A 22,673-nucleotide genomic window follows, 5' to 3' on the forward strand; every position below is an offset into this window, starting at 1 on the left:
TTGAGTGAGGGATAACCAGAGTGGACAGTGCGTCGTATGCTGAGACGAGAACAAATCCACTTCTGCCTGGCCGTAAAACTCCCATATTTGCTCCACCGCCTCGGGGTGGAGTCCCCTGGCCTCAGCCCCTGCCTCGACAGGGTGTCTGCTCCAATATTCTGGCCCCCCCCCGGAATATACACTGCCCTCAGACAGCGTAATTTCTTGAGGGACCAAAATAAGAGGCCACCAACGTGTTGTCTGTGGGTCAAGAACCAGAGTTTCCTCCATATAACCAAGGCGCAGGGATACTGCCGCGTGATCTTGATCGTAAGGAGTGGGTTTCCCCTCAGGGAGAACCCTCTGGTCCTGAGCCACCTCTGTAAAGGTCTCACGTACAGCAGGTCAAAGGGTATCACATTGGACGCTGCTGCCCTGAGGCCTAACAGTCACTGTTCCAGAACAACACATGATGGCCCCTCAGGTCTGGGAGGAGATGTCTCAACACATTGAAGACGACCATCATCTCTAGGCAATTCATGTGCCAAGAGAGATGATGACTCCTCCACAAGCCCTGAGCTGAGCGGCCTTCCAATACCGCTCCCCAGCCGGTGAGGGAAGCATCTGTCGAGATCACAACTCGATGGCAAAGAGCTCCCAACACCGGACCCTGGGTTAAGAACCAGTGTTTCCTCCATATAACCAAGGTGCGGAGACACCGCCGCGTGATCTTGATCATACGAAGTGGGTTTCCCCTCGGGGAGAACCCTCTGGTCCTGAGCCACCACTGTAAAGGTCTCATGTACAGCAGGCCAAAAGTTATCCCGTTGAACGCTGCTGTCACAAGACCCAACAGTCTCTCTAACTGTTTTACAGTGCGTGACTGGCCTAGCCTCAGCTCTTTTGTGGCTGTTAGGATAGCAGCTACACGAACGGGCGACAGAGTGGCCCGCATCGTCACTGAATCCCATACCACACCAAGGAAAGTGGTTCTCTGTACTGGAGAAAGCACACTCTTCTTGGCATTGAGCCTCAACCCCAACATCTGCATAGGAGCGAGAACGACACCTCGGTGCCGAACCGCTAACTGTTCTGATTCCGCTAGAATCAGCCAGTCATCTATGCAATTCAGAATGCATATGCACTGCAGCCTGGCGGGGCCAGAGCTGCGTCTACACGCTTCGTGAATGTGCGGGGTGATAGAGCTAGACCGAAAGGAAGTGCCTGATACTGGTGTTCTTTGCCCCAAAGAAAACCTCAGGAACCTCCTGTGCTGAGGGAGGATGGAGATATGGAAGTATGCGTCTTTTAGATCTATCGTGACAAACCAGTCCTCGGATCTGATTTGAGTCACGATCTGTTTGAGTGTCAGCATTTTGGACTTGAGTTCCAGCACCAAACACTCCAACAGACGAAGATCTAGTATGTGACGCAGCTCTCCATCCTTTTTTGGAACAATGAGATAACGACTGTAAAGACCCGACGCAATGTCGGGTGAGTACACCTGCTCTATAGCTTTCTTTGCTAACAGGGCCTTTACCTCTTGCTCCATTACCAGAGCCTGCTCGGAATGCACTAACGTGAGCAACACCCCGTTGTAGCCTGGAGGACGAGAACCAAATCTGCCTCTTACTACTAACTGCAGGACCCATAGAGATATATTTGGCAGTAGCTTCCGCGCTGCCAGAAAATCTACCAAGGGAACCAGCCCCTCGAGGCTGGCCTCTGGTGTAATAAAGACAGCCAGTTCGGGGACCTGAAGCATACTGGCAGGAACCACCCGAACTGACTGTTTTCGAACCCCCCTCAGAGGGCGCATTCCGACGCAATGTCGAGTTGACGCTGCGCCAGAAGCTCGCTGGAGACCGCTGCGCCCCGAAGCACCAAGGGTGGCGGGGTTGGCAGAACGGTCCCCTGAGGGCACCGAGATGGAAAGGGCACCGTATAATGAGGTGTACACCATTCCACCCCGGTTGGGGCTGCCCTCACCGGTCTGACGCCGGTGGCGCCAGACCTTTTCTTTTGAGCCGCAGCCTTCTCAGCGTGAAGAACGGTCCTCGGATCCGGCTTCTGCTTTGAAGGCTTTGGCTGCTGTGTTGTGTATGAGAAACTAGACGGCTGGAGCTGCTCACGCCCAGCAGCCCCAGGGGGTTGGACATAGCGAGGGAGAGATTATCTTGTATCTTTCTCTATGATTCCCATCAAATTGAGCCAGAGGTGTCTCTCAGTGACCACAAGGGCTGCCATCCCTGAGAGATAAATCTGTGGCCCGACGGAGTTCTCAAACCCCATCGGGCCAAACTCCCTCACTTCTGTCCAAATACCGCAGCAGGTCAGCCTGATATGCTTGTAGCACTGCTATGGTGTGCAAGCAGGCCCATGCTAGACCCACTGCCATATATGCTTTTCCCACTAGATTAAAAAATAGTTTTCTTTAATGGTTTAGTGAGAGAAGCCGACGCCTTCAGGTACGATACTGAACCGGGAGACAGATAGCTCGCAAGCGTCTGTTCTACCCGGGGTATTGCCCCATAGCCATACCCTCTTAACCCCCAAATATCTGAATATACATGAATGTGGGGGCTAAAAGACAAGAGGAGTAAGGCTTTTTCCATGATCTAGACAGCTCGCTGTGCAGATCGGGAAAAATGGAAGGCCCCGTGATGGAGGTGGAAAAATAGAGGGAAGGAAACTCGTTTAATCTATTTTATTTTTAGGACGAGTGCCCCCTTATTTCTGCTGGCCATAAATATTTAATTTATCTACAGCCTTAGTAAACACTTCCACCAGCTTATTATTTTTATATATATTTTTTATATATATTCACTTTATTTTATATATAATATTTAAACTATCATATATATATATAGGCTATATATATTTCTCATACGCTGGGGAAAGAGATGGCAAATTCACTTCCCCCATGATTGTGTCACTTTCAATGCCCAGCACATCTACCTCCTCGGAGGTAGAGCACTGAAGCATTGATTTCTCTCTCTCCCCGGGCGGAAGAGACCGCTTTTAGCGCGGGCTTCCGAGACCGGCGAGAGAGCACTGGATCCCTCGTGGAAAGGGAGGAGATAAGATCCGCGGACCCGTCTCCAACCCCGTAAAGAGATCCTATTCGCGATCCACAGGAATGCATTCTCCGCGCTGCCTCGGCAGACGCGGGACCTGTCACCCTGAGAATTGCGAGCCCGGCCACTTTCCTCGAAAAGTGACAGGCGGGAGCGGAGCATGCGAAGCGAAAGCTTCTCACAATGTTGGCAATCAGCCCCCTCGGAGGCTGATACCGCATGCTCTACTCCCAAACCCATCACACAAAGCTCGTGTGTGTCCCTACTCGTTAAATAGCGCGAGCAGGGAGAACACAGAGTTCGTGCAATTGTTTAGTTTCCATAAATATATATATCAGACAGACAACAGTAAATATAACAGACAGTTTGACACAGATCGCTTGCTGAGGCAACAGAAGCTAATGCCGGTTTGCACCGGATGTGCTTTTATCATATCCTGGTCATGACGTCACCCGCCCGTGACGCTCATTCTTTCCATTGGACTAGTTGACATAGATGCTTCAGACGCAGTCACGCTGGGGGCGTTCCCATGGCGTCGATGGACGCATCGTTGAGTTCCCTTCGTAAGGGAACAGTATTTTCACATTGTAGTGCGACAACTAATGTAGCGCAAACAACTACATTCTTGCCTAAAAAAACCTCCATCATTCAGCTGCATAATAACAGTAGTATTTGTAAAATGATCGTAGGTTTGCTCCTCCACCGTTGACGCTCACTGTGAGAAATGCTGCCAAAACAAGTTGGGAAACAGTTTCTGTGTGATATTAGTAGAATAAAAGGCTCTCAGCCAACCAGATTCGAAAACTAGAACAAACTGCTTTGTGTACATATATATGTATAGTGTTAATAATATTGATATTATTATACATTTTTATTGAAATAATAATAATAACCCATGTTATCATGTTTACATTTGTGCCATAATACTGTTTAGTTTGATTGGACACAACCGTTCACATTTTTATTATTTGCATTTTTAGAGTGTTTTCCCTGCCGACTGAATCAGAACAGACCAGAAACTTTTTTTTTTGTATCTATATTCACTAGCATAACCACTGATTTAGCAAAAGTGCTACGCAGCTCTCTCTCTCTCGTTCTGTGCAAACATCCGCTTGTCTTTTCCTCAAGGTTTACCAACTGTATTAATGTCCTCCTACATAGAGCCTCAGTAAACAAATGTCTCTGCTGCCTGATCCCTACTAATATTGAGATTCTCCTGATAAATATGTGCTCTAACAGGTGTCTTCTCGTTCTGCTGACATTTACTTAGCATGTCCACCCCGGCTAACCGCAGAAATTAACCGACCACTTCCAGATCAGTCTGCAGGCCATGGGCGTCGGAACCATTGTATATGGTTTTTAAGACCAATGATATGGGAGCCACTCACTTCTACCGTCTCTAATTCAGCGCATATGTCTGTTCACTTTTCAGAGCGCCGTCAGTCAAATCCATTCCACTTGAGGATTGCCCAAATAAATTAAACTTCATTTCTGCTGAATCATTGTATTTCTCAACGAGCCGCAACTGACAAAAATAGCCGCCCGTTGTACCCTTCCAGTCAAATATTGCGTTGCAAACATCAATAACAGCTTTTGTCAATGCTGGCAAATAAGCATGGTATCAGCAGCGGGATAATCCACGTATAGCTGTGCATTTAATGCATGACGTGAAGCGGAGTTTAGTTTACTTGTTTAGGCACCAGAGTGTTAAACAGAAATGCATGAAATGGCATTTACTCCAGTAACAATTTTCTGGGGGAGGACCCACACACTTTTTTTTTGCTTCCGACACCCATGCTGCAGGCAATAACCTCTTTCTCTAATAATGAGCATTACAAATCAGGCGTATATTCAGACCAAAAAAAGAAAGCAAAAATTCATAATATGACAGTGGATATTTTAGCATGTTTATTTTCATTGTTGTGGACTACAGTTCCCATGATCCTCTAGTGACAGCTAACCAGTTCATTTTATGGACATATTCAGTAAAACGGTATGGGGAAAGAGTTCATGTACACAGGGCTTGACATTGCTGTAACATAGTCACTCTTGCTAGCTATTTTGGCGTGTTGAATTTTATATTTACATGCGCTCAGGTTCTGTGTTTCTTCCAGTGTCTCAGAGCAGCTCCGTTCACAGTAAATGCTGCTCCTCATGAAATCAGTTTCTGCATGTGCTTTTTGTTTGGGTTTCCAATAACGTGCATTTGGGAATGCATATAAAGACTGACGCGATTTGTGTTTCATAGCGAAGTGTTGCACTGTTATAATTTACATGCTTGGAGTGTCTCAGCAGCTCAGTTAACAAACTCCATCTCTACATATGCTGTGGGTTTGACTATTGTTCATTTAGGTCTATTTTTATTAGCACAAAAAAAATGTATAAGTTAACTCGATTAATCGACAAAATAATCGACAGATTATGTGTTTAATCTGCAAAATAACAGTCTGATTACTTGATTAATCAGCAAAATACAAGCGACTGATCACTCGATTAATCAGCAAGTTAACCGGCGACTGATCACTCAATTAATTGGCAGGATAATTGGTTAATTACTCAACAAATTGACCAAAACGTCCGATTACCCGGAAAAGAGGGAAAAACAATCGACTGATAAATCAATTAATCAGCAAAAATAATCGGCTGGTTACTCGACTAATCGGCAAAATTACAGTGTGATTACTTGATCAACCAAAAAAATCTGATCACTATATTAATCTGCAAATAACCGACATATCACTTGATTAATCGGCAAAACAACAGTCTGACTACTTGATTAATCAGGACAAAAAAATAAATAATAATAATCGACTGATCACTCGATTAATCAACGAAACCCCCCGACTGATTACTCGATTAATCACCAAATATATGCCCTGTTTACACGAGAACGCTCGCGGGTGAAAACGTACAAATATTTTATCAGATGTGCCTTTCGTTTACACGCGACGGCGTTTTTGGGGCTTAAAAACGCAAAAAAGTGAAACCACCCTCCAGAGTGGAAATCTTAAAAGAACGCTCATCCAAGCGGTTAGTTCCCGTCTAAAGGGTAAAAACGCAAATCTGCTCACGGTGGCTCTCGTGGCGTGCGCGTTTACGTCACAGGCATGCGCCAGTTCAGGAAAACAACAACCAACATGTCGGATTATTTCCATACGCCGGACCTTCAAGTTGCCCTAGCGGCTGATAAACGTACAAGAGTCTTTTTGCTGTTGGCTTCGCCATGTTTTGATTTCGCGCTAGAGAAGTAGAAGGAAGGTTGTACGCAGGCGCGCAGACTTGGTGTTGTTGTGTGGCAGTGCTTCACATCGCCCCCTAGCTGCCTGGAGTGCATACTACATCGAATTTCACACACTTTTGCGTCACCATATGCACGCAGATTCCCCCCCCATAACGCTCATCTAAAATAAAAAGTGATAACGCAACGCCACTTTTGCATTTTCTCTTCAGATCGTTTCCGTGTAAACATAGCCATTAATTGTCAAGCTAATCGACTGATTACTTGATTACCAAAATAATAGTTAGTGACAGCACTAGATTAGTTAAAACATTTCAAAATGCACCTGCATTGTTTTGCATTTTGTGACTTTCAGTCGAATAAAACACTATTTTTCTAGTTATATATTTAGTCACTGAAAATTTCTTAAAAAGTGTTCAAATATCAATTAGTCTCATTCTTGTGAACCCAATATAGTGTCTCGTCTTGTGAGCGAAGTGTATTGTCACACCCCTAGTAAAATGTAATTTCCCAACAACAAATTTGTGGCCAGTGAAAATGCTGAGTGACGACTAACTTTGGAAAACCACTAGCCACAGTGGCTGATGAACATAAAGGTTAATGTCAAGCCCTGCATCTATTTTTTCTTCAGTCTGATTAGTTGCAGAGGTTTTTATCAGTAAGTCAATGATAAATTTGCAAACAACTCGAGCAGTAATATCTCGGGTAATATCTTCGGCCTGATCTCTCCAAAGTGTGGAGATAAAGATATCTTCAGAGGAATTGGACTTTGCGAGTGCAATTTAAGAGTCAGTCTGAGGCAGTTCAAGAGACGGAAATCAATTCTCAGTTCAAATATCCACTCACTGCACTGTTTGCTTGCATGTTTTTTTTTAGCTAAGAAATTGACATTTGCTTTAGAAGTGTGTAGGTCTCCTGAATCAGAATGAATCGCAGCCGGCCCATGTTTGCTCTCGTTGACCGTCTCGACCACGTCTGGACAATATCCTAATGTCTTCCTGACACAGGTGCTGATGAAATTACATCAGTCCCCAGGCCTGCTTCTCATCAGACACTGACAAGCAATTAGAGACTCAATTAGCACATATTTTACAGAAGCAGTGCAGGGTGCTGTCTTCACATCGTCTGATCGCTTAAAACTAACTGTGAATCTTACGAAAAATTGTCAAAAAATTACCATATGTTCAGCTCATATTTAACTTTAAAAAAAAAGAAAAAAAGAAATTATACTTTGTATAAAGATAATATTTTTATATTCATATTTATATTTTAATATATAATATATTTTATATTCACAAATTCATCAAACAATTTTGGCATTGTGGCATAATCTCCATGATAATTAAGCACATTTTACCCTCTCAATTTGTATTACTGTAAAGCAAAAAAAGTCTGTAATAAAAAATAAATAAAAAATAAATAAAAATATATATAGTACAATTGTAAGTATACATCAGTAATTGTTTCATTAAAATATTTAGATATTTACTTAAATAGTTACGTCCAGATAACCGGACTATAATGAGAATGATCTTTTATTGCATCACACTAATAAAAATCTGTGCACTTTAAATAATGCTGGGTTGAAAACAACCACTTGTGGGTTATTTTGCAAGCCAGCGCTGGGAAAATATAGGATAGAAAACACATGCTGGGTTATTTTGACCCAGCTTGTTGGGTTTTATACATTAACCCATTAGCTTTCTGTTTTCTGACATAGTGCTGGGTCAGTCAACCTGATACTGAAAGTTTTCCATTTTAAATAATAAAAACACACTTAAACAGTTCATATACCATATTTTTATTCAATGGCAAGTTAGTCTTTTACAAATCACAAAATCACAAATCACAAAAAAGTTACTTCAAAAACAGCTTTACCTTGTGCCATCTCGTCTGTCAGATATTTAAGTTTCAACCTGTCCAACGCATAGCGCGACCACAGCTGAGATGCTAGCGCTAGTCAGTGGAGCGTACGCCAACTTTGTTACACATGACAGTGTTGTGTTTCGGCTCTGGTCTTGCATTCGTTTGGCGAGAGGTGAAACTTCCACGGTGGAGCTGGCGTACTCGCTTTGAGTGTAGATCTGGTTTATGCTGTGTTTGTTTGTAGAAGGTTAGCGTACCAAGCAGACGTTAGCTGAGACGTACATGTAAACCAAAAAGGTGAAAGGTGAGACCACAGACATTTTTCTCTTTGTACAGTAAAAATTTCATAGGAATGCAATGGTATACACACCTTAATTTCATTCAGGTAGTTTCCTCTCGGGACGTTTTCTCTCAGAACTGAACACAAAATGACTAGTATCCAGTTTTAACCGGTTTGGCACAGACTACCCAACATTGGGTTACACTGACCCAGCACTAGGTAGGTACAGTATGTGAGGGGTTCATTAATTGTATTGACAGTAAAAATGACCCAGCAGCTGAGTTACAGAAAAAAAAAATCCACCACCTGGTTAAAAAGGTAAAAAAATAAATAAAAAATAAATAAAATAAAAATGACCCAACCCAGCACATGGGTTAATTTTTTTTTCTCCGCCAAGAAAACAACAGCAAAAAACAAATATAGAAAAATATAGATGTTGAAAAGGGAAATAAGAGAAATAAGCTTGTTGGTGACAAACAAAAAAAGGAATGCATAATACAAGAGAAGATTAATGAGCAAACAAATACAGTAAACAAACATATAAACAACATAAAACAGAAAGCAATATGGATGAACATATCTCTACACACACACACACACACACACACACACACACACACACACACACACACACACACACACACACACACACACACACACACACACACACACACACACACACACACACACACATTTACATACATACATACATACATACATACATACATATAGACACATTGCATATCTCCCCATCCAGAATGTGTAGTATTGTAAAATAGTGAAAGTATGATGTTAATGCTAGCATTTATTATCTACTGTAAAAAAAAAAAAAAAAGGGATTTTGAGAAAAATTGAGCTGGACATTCCTCGTGAGATTCACCCAGGAGCACTGGTCTAATGTAACCCACTGCCATTTTCCAGCACACATGCGTCTGACCTGTTCAATATCAGTTTAATCTGGGCTTTCAACATGGACTGCGCCTGACCTTTAAACCTCATCCGGAGATATCCGCCTCATTGATGGAGAAAGTTTCCATCTCTACGGACAGTCTGTGGGGTTATCAATAATTCAGCTGATCTTTAAACCACCTGTTATTATGTAAATTCGCTCGGGTTACACGATACGAGTGTCACCCTCCAGATCTCTGCGGATGATTTGATTCACAGAAGGTCTGAGGTTTCTCATGACTGCGGACCAATCGCCTCGACTCACAAACACAAAAGCTGTTTAACACTAAACGCGTTGCAATAAACCAGAGGCAATTTCACAGCTTCCTCTGAAAATTACTGTTTGCCCTTGAAAGCAGTCATCAGTAGTTGCTTGTTTCTGCCTTGTTCACATTCCTGATGTTTCCCCATTTTTATCGAAAAGGGAAAAGCCATTTTAATTTGAAGCTTTGTCAGAGTCTAATGATGGCCTAATGCGGCTCTGTTGTGTGTTTTGGGCACTTAGTAAGATAAAGGTGTTGTGTTTAAAAGCGTGGCGGCGCTCAGCAGATGCATATTCTTCCAGATCATTCTAGCGTAATGCGCTTGTTGCCAGCAGTGAGGCTCTGCGAGTGGCAATAAATGTCAGAAGTGTTTTACCGCTCGCTAGCTGTGCTGCCGTCGCAGACATTAAATTCCATTATGTCGGTTCATGCGCCAAGTGCTGGTCTGCTGTCGGAGGCAGGAGGGCGAATACTGTACACTCACACTGAATCACTGAATCACCGAATCACTGAATCACCAAATTACTAAATCACTGAATCACAGAGACAGTCTGTGGCATCTACAGACCTACTGGTCACAAGTTTGGAATAATTAAGATTTTTTTTCATTCATCCATCCATTCATTCATCCATAATTTCTTCCATCCATCCATCATTTCTTCCATCTATTCATAATTTCATCCATCCATCCGTACTTTCTTCCATCCATCCATCCATAATTTCATCCATCCATCCATACTTTCTTCCATCCATCCATCCATCCATCCATCATTTCTTCCGCGCATTCATAATTTCATCCATCCATAATTGCTTCCATCCATCCATCCATAATTTCATCCATCCATCCATCCATACTTTCTTCCATCCATCCATCCATCATTTCTTCCATCCATCATTTCTTCCATCCATTCATAATTTCATCCATCCAAAATTGCTTCCAATTTCATCCATCCATAATTTCATCCATCCATCCATACTTTCTTCCATCCATCCATCCATCCATCATTTCTTCCATCCATCCACCCATCCATTCATAATTTCATCCATCCATAATTGCTTCCATCCATCCATAATTTCTTCCATCCATCCATCCATCCATCATTGCTTCCATCCATCCATCCATCCATCCATCCATAATTTCTTCCATCCATCCATCCATCATTCCGTCCATCCATAATTTCTTCCATCCATCCATCCATCATTCCTTCCATCCATCCATCCATCATTCCTTCCATCCATCCATCCATCATTCCTTCCATCCATCCATCCATAATTTCTTCCATTCATCCATCCATAATTTCTTCCATCCATCCATCCATCCATCCATCCATAATTTCTTCGATCCATCCATCCATCCATCCATCCATCCATCCATAATTTCTTCGATCCATCGATCCATCCATCGATCCATCCATCCATCCATCCATCCATCCATCCATAATATTTCATATAGCCATCCATCAATGTTCAATATCAATATATACACATCTGGGCTTTTAATATTTTCCACATCTGACCTTTAAACCTTCAGGTTTCTTTCTCTACTGAGAGTCTTTGAGGTTATTAATAATTCAGCTGATCTTTAAACAACCTGTTATTATGTAAATTTGCTCCAGTTTTAGTGTCGCCTATTGGCTGATTCAGTTCACTGATGGAGATCTGTAAACACAATAATATTTTATTATTTAACATAAAAATATAAATTATAAAGAAAAAAATAAGTAAATAAGTTATATAGATATATTATTACAATGTTTTACTATATTTTAGCATACATATACAAAAATATAATATAATTTTTTTTGACATTTTAATTATTTGCGAGTTACATAATTATATAACTATATGTATAACTATATATATATATATATATATATATATATATATATATTCATAAAGCAGATAAACAATAATAATACTAATTGCTTCTTTATTTTTTACTTTAAAATTTTAAATGTGATAATTATTACACTAATAATTATTTAATTTGTGTACATTTTTATAAAATATATATTTAATTGTATTTAATTTTATATTATATTCATATAATAACATGTGTTATATGATATATTGATGGATAGATGGGTAGATGGATAGATAGATAGATAGATAGATAGATAGATAGATAGATAGATAGATAGATAGATAGATGATATAAATATAGTATTATTACCCTTGCCTAATATAATTAAATATTAAAATGTAAATATAAAATATAATTATTAATATTATGAGGATCTTCAATAATTTTTAATAATAATGATAAAAACTTTATAAAAAATTGTGTTATTATAAAAGTAGTTAAAGATCTTTCTTTACATTTTTATTTTATAGAAATGATAAATGGCTATAATCTGAGATCTGTTCTGTCTGTCCTGCTATCTATCTAGGTCTATTAGATTCATCCAGGAAAGCTGGTTGAATGGGATTCAGCAGTGGCTTTTAATCCTAAATGACTTGATGGATTAGACAGCTCAATAATTGGCGTAACCTGAGGTTAAGTGCTTCAGTTAAAGGCACAATAGGGGGATCTCAGCAGCTGCCCATTTCATTAGTCACGTCTGTTTTTATGTATCATAAAAGATGAGGTTTTATACCTGTACACCAGGGTGTCGTCTATGGTGCTGTTGTACTGGATCTGATACATTCGTATCCCGGGAATGTGGCGTTCGGAGGGCCAGTGGATCACGGCGGAGTTGGCGGTCAGGTTTTCCACCACAACCCTCTTGTTCTGCGGCTTGGTGTCGTTGCTGCCGGATTTGGTGGATGTGGTGATGTCGGAGAGTCCCGGATCCGCCTCCCTCATGTGACCCGTGTTGTTGACGAACAGCGGGAGCGGGATCATGTTGACCTCTACGGCAGCCGTAGCGATTCCCGCGGCGTTGGAGGCGACACAGTTGAAGGCGCCGCTGTCTTTAAGCGTGGTGATCAGGATATCCAGGGTACCGTTGTCATACAGGATCGTGCGGGAATTGTTATGCACCAACTTTCCATCAGGAAAGCGCCAGTGTATAGCGGGATCGGGGTCGCCCATCGCCTTGCACTTCAGCGTGACGCCCTGACCCTCCATGACGTAGGGTTTGGTGACCTGGTGTTTGGTAATGAGCGGTGGCTCACAGATGAACTCCTCTTCCTGAATGGACCAGAAATACTTGTCCATCAGGTGTTCTGGAGAAGCACAAGTCTCTAGATCGTCCTCTCTCGTCAGGCGGCGCAACCAGAGCAACTCGCAGTTACAGTGGAGAGGGTTTCCGCCGAAACTCACGGCTAGCTTGTTGGAGCTGGACGTCTTGGGATCCGACAGGACTTGCGCGTGTTGAAACAGCGTGTCCGGCGGGAGCGTATGAAGGCGGTTTGATGTCATATCCAGGCGTACCAGCTTTGTGAGGAGCGTGAAGGTCCCGACGCCGATGTGGTCGATCAGATTGTGGTCCAGCGTTAACGTGTTGATGGTGGTCATCCTTGCGATCGCCTCCCACGGTAACGTCCTCAGGTTATTGTAGGACAAATCCAAGTCCTCGATGGTGGACACGAACTCGTCGAAGGACGTCAGCTCGACATGGTGAATCTGATTATTGCCCAGGATAAGGTGTCTCAGGTTGATCAAACCCTTCAGCTGGTCGCTGTTAATGACCGCCAGCCGGTTTCCGTCCATGTGTAACGCTCTGAGGGACTTCAAGCCCACGAAGGCGTGCGGAGCGATCTGGCTGATGGTGTTGCGTGACAGCGTGAGATGCACCAGACTCGTCATGTTCACGAAGTCTTTCCTGCGGATGGCCGTGATGAAGTTGTCGGTCAGCCGGAGCTCCACTGTCTTGCGGTCGATGGACGGTGGCACGAACAGAAGTCCAGTCTTGGCACAGAGGAGCGTGAGTGTGGGTGAGATGGTCTGACAGATGCAGCGACCCGGGCATTGCTGAGCCTTCACCAGCGCGCCGAACACCAGCACATAAAACACCAGCCTCTCCATGATTCATCAGCTTCCTGGTCCTGCACAAACACACAGAACGGAGACATCAGAATTTACACATCACACACACGCTTGTGAGGCAGCATTGCAGGATTTAATCTTAGGCATTGGCTATTTGCTAACTAGATTATGTTCACACTAAGTGAAAATCGCATATTTTCTTAGCGATAGATGCTATTTCCACTGAGTGAAAGTAGTGTATTTAAACTATGTAAAAATAGCAGTATTTTCTTTGCAATCAGTGTAAATATTAGGTAGATGCTATTTATTAGGGATGCACCAATATAAAAATTGACCGATAACGTTAATTCTTTATATTAGCTGATAACCGATATATTGGCCAATAAATCTAAATCTTTTATAGAATTTTTGAGAGTCTGATTACAAAACTAAAAGTCTCACTGTAAAAATCCATGTCCCGAGCACAACTATAATGTTCTCATTATAATGTCACGTAGACTATATGACAGACTTGCACTTCACTGTATTTTCTTTTTTGAAGTGATTCCAATTATATTTCAAGCAATTCAAAACCATAATTTTGAACAGTGCGCATCTGAAGAATCTCAGCTGAAGGAAATAATACGTTATTTATCGGCTTTAATATATCGGCCAAATATTCTTATCAGGCCGATAACGATAATATTAAAAATGAACACATATCGGCAGATACCAATATGGTGGCCGATATATCATGCATCCCTACTATTTATACAGTGTTGTACATTAAACAGTATTTAATAATAACAGAGTGTAAATTATTATATTTGTTACAATTATTAAATGGATGCCGTCTTATTGGGACTATAAAGCACACCCTACTCCTACCCACTTTATTTCCACTTTTCAAATATTTTCGAATTCGGTAAAAGTTTGATTCTGGTCGATTTGCGATATTGATACTGTCAACAATCAGTGATCTGAGAAGGAAAGTAATTTCAGAAGCTATTAAGGATACCAATAACCACTAGATGAAAATAACAAGAGAAAAAACTTTTTTTTTTCTTTAGAAAAACATGCTCTGGCAAGAACATGTATTAAGAAAGCAAGCATTTCATCACAAAAGCAGGAATCAGCGGTGAGGTTACTGACCCCGAGTAGCTTATTAAAAGTTTTCCTAACCTTTCGTGCAAGTCCAAGGAAAAGTAAACATCATCCAATATAAACCAGCTTCTGAAAATAAGACCAAATCCTTGAACTCTGACATGTATTTCTTGTTATACTCTCAACAACAATTTCTTCCCCACAATGCGACTTTTCACACGGACAAAATCCTCTCCAGCACCTCATAATCAAGATCCGTGGATAGCTTTGTGCGCTCCGGACCGGTTCTGAGCCGAAGTAACACTCCGAAAAATTAGACCGTTGTAGGAGCGACTTAATTGTCCTATAAATTGTGGTAATAAACCTGAAGGGACGTGGAGGAATAAAACAGGCTTTGACATCCATCAGGTTCTGATGTGGTTTGATGGCTCCCGTATGCTTCGACAGACGCTCTCACTCTTCCATCTCCTTTTAGCCGTATCGATTTCTCCGCTCAGAGATCTGGCTCTACATTGAACGGGTGGGAGAAAATATATATAAAAAACTTTAAAATGCTGATTGGGAAATATCCGCAAAACTCCCTTATGGACCTGCACATCTGGTGTTTCTCCGTGACACTACATCCATCTCCTCTATGCAATCTCTCCTTCTTCTTGTGTTTATCTTGTCCACTTATCCCGGATCTAATGGCACGTTTCCCGAGCTTTCTGTCCTGTGTAACGTCAAACTGATGACACGATGTTAGCTGCTCTTTATTTATCTGCTGTCTTCTGCTCTGTAACTCTCCATCATTCAATGAGCAAACTCTTGATACGAGGCCTTGTCATGCTTGAGATCATATTACATATTAACGTGTGATATTTTCATGGTGCAGGTCGTAATAAAAGAGATCATGTATGAAACAATGTCTAAATGAAATACTCTGTCATGTGTAAAGAAGTCTCTTTGGCTGATTGGTTTTGTTCTCACGTATGAAAGCAACACGACACTGACTGCGATATGACAAGAGTCCTGTGGTTTTAATAGAATCTAATACATTATATTAAGTTACAAATTATATTAAATTCATAATATATTCATGATGAATTTGCTGGTGATATCAAATAAAGCAACACAATATGATCACTATTAGACAGACAGACAGACAGACAGATAGATAGATAACTTTGGGATGGATAGATAGAAAGAAAGAAAGATAGATAGATAGATAGACAAATAGACAGTCAGATAGATAGATAGATAGATAGATAGATAGATAGATAGATAGATAGATAGATAGATAGATAGATAGATGATAGATAGATAGACAGTCAGATAGATAGATAGATAGAAAGTCAGATAGATAGACAGATAGACAGATAGATAGATAGACAGATAGATAGATAAATAGACAGATAGATAGATAGATAGATAGTCAGATACAGTAGATAGATGATAGTCAGATAGATAGATAGACACTCAAAAAGATAATGACAGTTAGATAGATAGATAGATCGATAGATAGTCAGATACAGTAGATAGATAGATAGAGAGATAGACAGATAGATAAATAGACACTCAAATAGATAGATAGTCAGATAGATAGATAGATAGACAGATAGATAGACACTCAAATAGATAATGACAGATAGATAGACAGATAGTTAGATAGATAGACATACACTCAAATAGATAGATAGATAGATACTCAAATAGATAGATAGATAAATAGACAGTCAGATAGATAGATGATAGATAGAAAACCGACAGACAGATATATTTAAATAACAAATCTAAATCTAAATCTAAATTATAATACAAATAATCCCTGTATAGTCTCTAAATTAATATTCATAATTGCGTGCATTATAATTATATAAATATGAGAAAATGCTGTTTAAAATAGTTTAAGATGAAGTGTGTATTTATGCTACTCTGCTAATTCATGTTTGATTTCTCTCTGCTATTGAACATGTTCATTTGGCTTAATTAGCAAATCTGATTGCAAAAGCAAATGTGTGTGTAACAGTGGCATCGATACGTGAGCTGAAGTTTCTGCAGCGCTTGTAAATGCCGTCGCTAATCGATAAGTCCGAGTTCAATAAGGGCCCGATCCGCACGCGATGAGGAATAATTGTGTGTGTATTCAGTCCTAACTGGGACACGGTGTGTTTTCTCAGTGGAGACTGTGTGGCGGAGAGATTCCTGTCTCTGTCTCGGAGGATTCGCTCCATTGATCTCCGGTAACACAGGGAAAAAAACAGCCCGGAGAACTTTGTTTCCAAGGCAACTCTGCGGAAGAATGTAGGTCTTTGAATTCCATTAAGGTCTTGATGGAGATAGGACAGGTATTGAATATTTACAAGTGCTTTAACCAGGCGTTTAAAGAGCGTGAAGTGCGGCTGAACACACGTGACATCGCATGCAGATTCCACAGCCATTCGTCTCGAGTAAAACACCAGCCATTAACGTCAAAGTGTTTCTAACGCATCACTTCTGCTGATCCACACCACCGTCACATCAGCTACGACGAACTGGGACCAGTTCAGGGATTTACTGTGCTTTAACCAAAGCTCGAGGCATTCCTACTGTGCTTAACATAAGACATAATCTCAGCTAGTTCTTTTCACCTTTAGACAAAAAGGTTTTGCATAAGTGAGTAACATAATTGACGCAAGGCTCTAATGTCTAATACAGTGAGAATATAGAGGAGAAAAAAGCAGAACATTTGCAGTTTAGTGCCAGAGGAAATTCTGAAGCACTGAATGTAAATCAACGATCTTTATAACAGTAGCAGATACTTACATAAAATATCTGCCAATAATGTCTTTGTAAGATTTAATGCTTAGTTTTATGATCAGTGCTCTGTACTTTTAAAACATATTATGCAATACAATGATCAAAAGCCTGATGATCATATTCAAGACATTTTTTACCTTTCTTTAAAAAAAGTATGGAGGTTAGGGCTGCAACAACTAATCGATAAAATCGATTATAATCGATTATGAAAATCGTTGTCAACGAATGTCATTATCGATTAGTTGGTCTGCTTACGTCACGGGGAGCGTTTACTGGTACGCACACACACGCAAGGTCTCTCTCCCTCAGGCGCTCTGCCGAGCGCGCGCGCTACACGGTTTGGAGCAGTCTCTTATGTCTCGCATGCGCGCTCTTGCTTGCGCGCTCAAGATTTCGGGAGTTTGTACTAATTCGTGGGCATCAGGGAGCCGCAATCAATATGCGGGAGACTCCCGGGACTTCCGGGATGTCTGTATTTTGTCTCGAGCATCAGGTTGTGCAATCAGTTCGCTCGCAACGTAAGTGATGGATTAAAATAGCGCTACCGCAGAAATAGGTTAAATTAAAACGGTGTTTACAAAGCGAAGCACTAAATATAAAGGCAGTTAATAACAGCAGCAGTAAAATATTGTTTTTTAGTCACTGTACTCAGTGGTTTTCAGCGAATGCTTGTGCACTAATGCATAATTTCTCCTGTCCTTTACTCAAGCCTGTTAGCTTGCTGGGTAACGTTACCTCCATTCCGTTCTCTTTTTATAGCATTTGTCTACTAAGTTTTAATTGTTTTTCAAACGCGATCTACTGCGGCTCTACATTCACACAATTGTTTTCAGTCTTTCTATATTTATTTAATCAATTTATCCTTATATTATTCTTTTATATATTATATATAATATATATTATATTCTTTATCCTTATATTCCTTATATATAATTAATTTTAAATAAAAATTAAATGAATTATATATTTTAGATGTTTTTAGTTTGTTTTTAGTTCAGATATTCACATCTGAACAACATGTCTGTGTAAATTTGTTTTAACAAAAATTGTGTTAAAACATAATATGTTGGATATCATTTTTTTAACAATAATCATGTTTGTCAACTTGCCATCAGCAATTATCATTAAAAACAATGCAAATATTGATATTAGTAAAACTCAATGTGTGGCTTTTGCACTTTTTAAAGTACACTTTTACACATAAATACCCTGATTTACGGTTTTATTTAGTTATAATAAAAAAAAATGTAATTTAATTTCTATCCGATTAATCGATTAATCGAAAAAATAATCGTCCGATTAATCGATTATCAAAATAATCGTTAGTTGCAGCCCTAATGGAGGTACTTCAGTCAATAAGTGTTCATCTTGAAATATAAAGGATATTATTACATTTACTTGATGAAAATCAATGCAGATTCGACAGAAGAAAGACACGTGAAGCACGATCTGAAGGTTTGTACAATTATGCATGGACAGAAAGTCTAAACTATCAATCAGACGACAGAAACATTTATTTTTCTTTGAAAATAAGTGAGGAATGAGTGAAAAATTATTTTTTTTGTGGTAATCACCCATGCTGTTGACTGAGCTTAACCCAGAATATTCCTTTAAAACTGCGTAAGCTCTTTCGTGTGACTGTAAATACATAATAATCAAGTGTCTGTTTGATCAGAGCAGATTTATGAAAGTCTGCTGTATTTTTTCATAGAAATACTTCCTTCACTTTCAACACAAACAACTCATACATTTTTCAAACGTTACAGAGTTCAAAAGGTTCAGCTGAACATGTATGTCTCGGTTCATGAAACTTTCATCAAATCAGCTCTAGTAACTTACATTTCCTTAATCTCACCTTGAGGCAAGAGCATACTGTCTTCTCCAGATGTGTGATGTGTTAGTGATGTGTGTTAAACGTCTGTTCTTTACACACCTGAAGCTCATCAGCTGCTGTGTGTGGTGTTTGAAACAGGTTTATTATTATCTTATTATCGTACAGGGTTAACTAAATCATCATGGCATGGATTTTTTATTATAATATTAATTTGTTTCGAGGTTCACTTGCAATATTTTTTCACAAAAACTATATATATATATATATATATATATATATATATCTGTCATTATGAATTCTTTTACTTGTAGTTTCTTTGTGAACTCTCCATTACACTGTGCCTCATTTATGAAACAAAATGAGAAATAAAATGACAAAAGTACATATGAAATGACTAAAAATGAAACTACAATTAACATAAAAAATAAAGCTAATTAAAAATATTAATACAATTAATTATAAAATAAAATATGTATATATAGTAAATACACAAATTAATATAATTCAATATTTAAATATTATTTCAAAATATTTAAAATTAATAATTATTTTTATGTTAAATTATTAAAATATATTAAAATAATTACTAACTAATTATAGTAATCAATATAATATAATAAAACTTAAATAAACACTGCTTTGAAAATAAAAACAGTAGTGGTCAAAAGTATTTTTATATATATATATATATACAGTATATTTTAGATATGAGCGAAGAACAAAACACTAAACTTGGTAATCATCTGGTATTTATCTAACAAACTACAGCTACAGTTCCCTTTCGAAGGGAACTCAACAATACGTCAACGACGCTATGGGGGGGAACGCCTCAGGCGTGACAGGTGTCTGAAATCACTATCAAATCACGTCAATCATATTGACCGGCGACAGCCCGTGAATCATTAGCGTGAATGATTAACGTGCGACCTGGAAGTATAAAGTGGCGCCTTGCAAACATGACAAATCATCTCATCGTCTTCAGGGACTGTCTGTTTGAAAACGCTACTCCATGAAACGGTAAGAAAATGAAATGTACAGCACACGAGTGTGTTTTTTCCTGCCTGGGAGAAGAGCGCGCACGAGAGGTTCTCGAGGGAATCCTCTGTGTGAACTGTGAGCGTTTTTCTCTTAAAACGCTCCGTTCTCGTCTGGCCCTCTTCTCGAGTGAAGGGGGTTCAACGTCTGGTCCGCGTGGTCCCGCTCGTGCCGAGGCAGAGCGGCGACTTGCATCATGGGCTTCCAGATAGAGCTCATCGATCATCTTGAGAGTCCTGTAAACCTCTCAAATGATTCGACGGCTGACGAGGGCGAACTGCAGGCACCAATGGTTTCCTGCAGTTGCTGCTCTTCAGGACGAGCAGGAGATGGCTGAGGAGGTTTATAATCAGGTAGATCCTGAACCCTCTCAGCCACCCTGCCCCGTGTGTGCAGACCTGGTGGATGTTGTGGAGCGCGCCGCCAACAGGCTGTAGCTGCCATGGCGACGCGCTAGAGGAGAGACCGCTCGCGGTAGGCTTGGCGATCAGTTTCTCCCCTGCCATACACACCAGCTCAGGTGAGCCTTCCATTCCTTCCTGATCTTCACACGGAGATCGAGAGGGCATGGAAGAGCCCATACTCTGCCCGTATTCACCGACATCAGCGGGTTAATTTCGCTGATGTTGAGGGGATCGCAGAGCATGGGTATGTGTCGATGCCGCCCATTTGACGAGTCGTTTGCGAACTATCTCGTGTCTTGGCAGGCGTCGACACTGAGAGCTCCAACCCTGCCATCCAAACCGCTAAAGTCAACAGCACGTTTGAATGGCAGAGCATACACGACAGCGGTTCAGGCTGGTGCTTCCCTGCACACTATGGCGGTGCTGCAGGCATATCAGGCCGACCTGCTGCAGGATCCTGCATACCGCTGAGATCCGGTTCCACACCCAGGCAGGCGGGAGGGCCTGGCCCTTCACGGTCCGAGGACCGTAGACAGGGCCAGAGAGCCAGTGTCGCCTCTCGTGCGCCCCCTCCGTGGAGGAACAGGGCGCAGAAGAGGCGTGACTCCCGCAAAAAGAGGGATCTGAGGGAGGTTATCCAGCACAAGCGCACACAGTGTCGCTGATGGATAATCTCCCCGGAGGGCTTCATTAAAAAGAAATCCAGCCCTCTCCTCTCTTCTGACTCCCCAGACGTTCATTACATCAGGCCTGGGGCTGGGCCTATGATAAGAACGATGTTCCAATGGCCCGCCTAGGCTTGGCTAGTAGAAACGCCTCTTTCAGGCATGTAAAGTGGTGGACCCCAGGGTCATAAAGAACTATCTGGCGAGTCTTCACTCCGCACGCCGCAGGTGAGCTGACTGGTCTTTTAAGAGTAATTTTTTTGTGAATTAAAATTCCGAGATGTATCTCTCTACAGACCTCGTTCCCTGTATAGAGCTATGGGGTCATGTCAAGGTAATAAGGTAAGAGAAGTTTCCTGGATCATTAGGGCCCTGAAGTTCCCCGTTAGGTGGCCAGAACGATAACTATGTTAGCCTTCGGGCTGTTAGCCACCTCAGGGTAGAGTAGTTGGTCTCTCTCTTAGAATTTTTTACTTAGAGTGTTGACTGATGCTAGAGCTTCAGATAGATCTTATGTCCGGCCCACGGGTCCGTTGACTTCTTCCTGAGTATTTCGCCCCTTGAGCTCTGTTTGGGTTTTCATTAGGCTGAGCGATTCTGCAGCCCTTTGTATGGAATAATACAGACTATATTCTTTATTAAGGCTGTGGCTCCTCCGAGCCCTCAGATAGATCTATGCTTGCAGGCTGGCCCTCACCAGGGCCGCCTCTGTAGCTGGCCTAGGCTGTGCCAGGGATATTAGAGGCGCTCTGCTAAAAATTTTAGCATTTCTTCCTCTGACCCTTCACTGTGTGAATGTTGGTTTCTAGCATCCCTGTATAAACAGCCTCCTCCCGTGGGAGTCGTTAGGCCAAGGCCCGCCCCCTTCTCTGCATTCTGGGGTGACTAGAGTAATGCAGCGTGGTGCTGAGGATGGTTTGTAAGGACATGGTAGGCCTCAAACAGGCCTCCGTGGTATATATGTCTTTATTGAGCAGGGTTAGGCCGTCTTTCGCTTCACGAAGAAGACTGGGTTTCCTGCCCGACCCTGCCATGCAGAACTGGCCTATGGATTTAGGCCGCCAGTTTAGGCTTCACTCACCTCGCTGAGCTACTGCTCGAGCGCTAGGTTGTAGGTGGTTGGCTTTCATTCAAGCCCCACTCCCCTAGGTTGGGCTCAGATACATTTCTGTCACCCCTAGAGCCGCTGGCAGGCCCGCACCCTGATAACCTCAGGGTGAGGTGTGAGTATTCCCCTGTGATACAGGGTAGGTCTGAGCACTTCACTCCCAGTTCTGTTTTATCCCACCTCG

The 22,673-nt window shown here is 41.3% G+C and overlaps 1 protein-coding gene across 1 annotated transcript in view; it reads right to left on the reverse strand.

Moving 5' to 3' along the window:
* Window positions 1-22,673, reverse strand: part of lrfn1 (leucine rich repeat and fibronectin type III domain containing 1) — a 180,623-nt gene that overhangs the window by 7,516 nt on the left and 150,434 nt on the right. Inside the window, exon 3 of the mRNA XM_077230421.1 lies at window positions 12,249-13,641. Within this exon, the coding sequence (XP_077086536.1) occupies window positions 12,249-13,621 (1,373 nt within the window). The 5' untranslated portion in view covers window positions 13,622-13,641. The remainder of the gene's footprint in view (window positions 1-12,248; window positions 13,642-22,673) is intronic.

This window comes from Siphateles boraxobius, unplaced genomic scaffold (assembly GCF_051911475.1).
Source record: "Siphateles boraxobius isolate OS27281-9 unplaced genomic scaffold, OSU_SipBor_1 143, whole genome shotgun sequence".
Classification (NCBI taxonomy): Eukaryota; Metazoa; Chordata; class Actinopteri; order Cypriniformes; family Leuciscidae; genus Siphateles; species Siphateles boraxobius.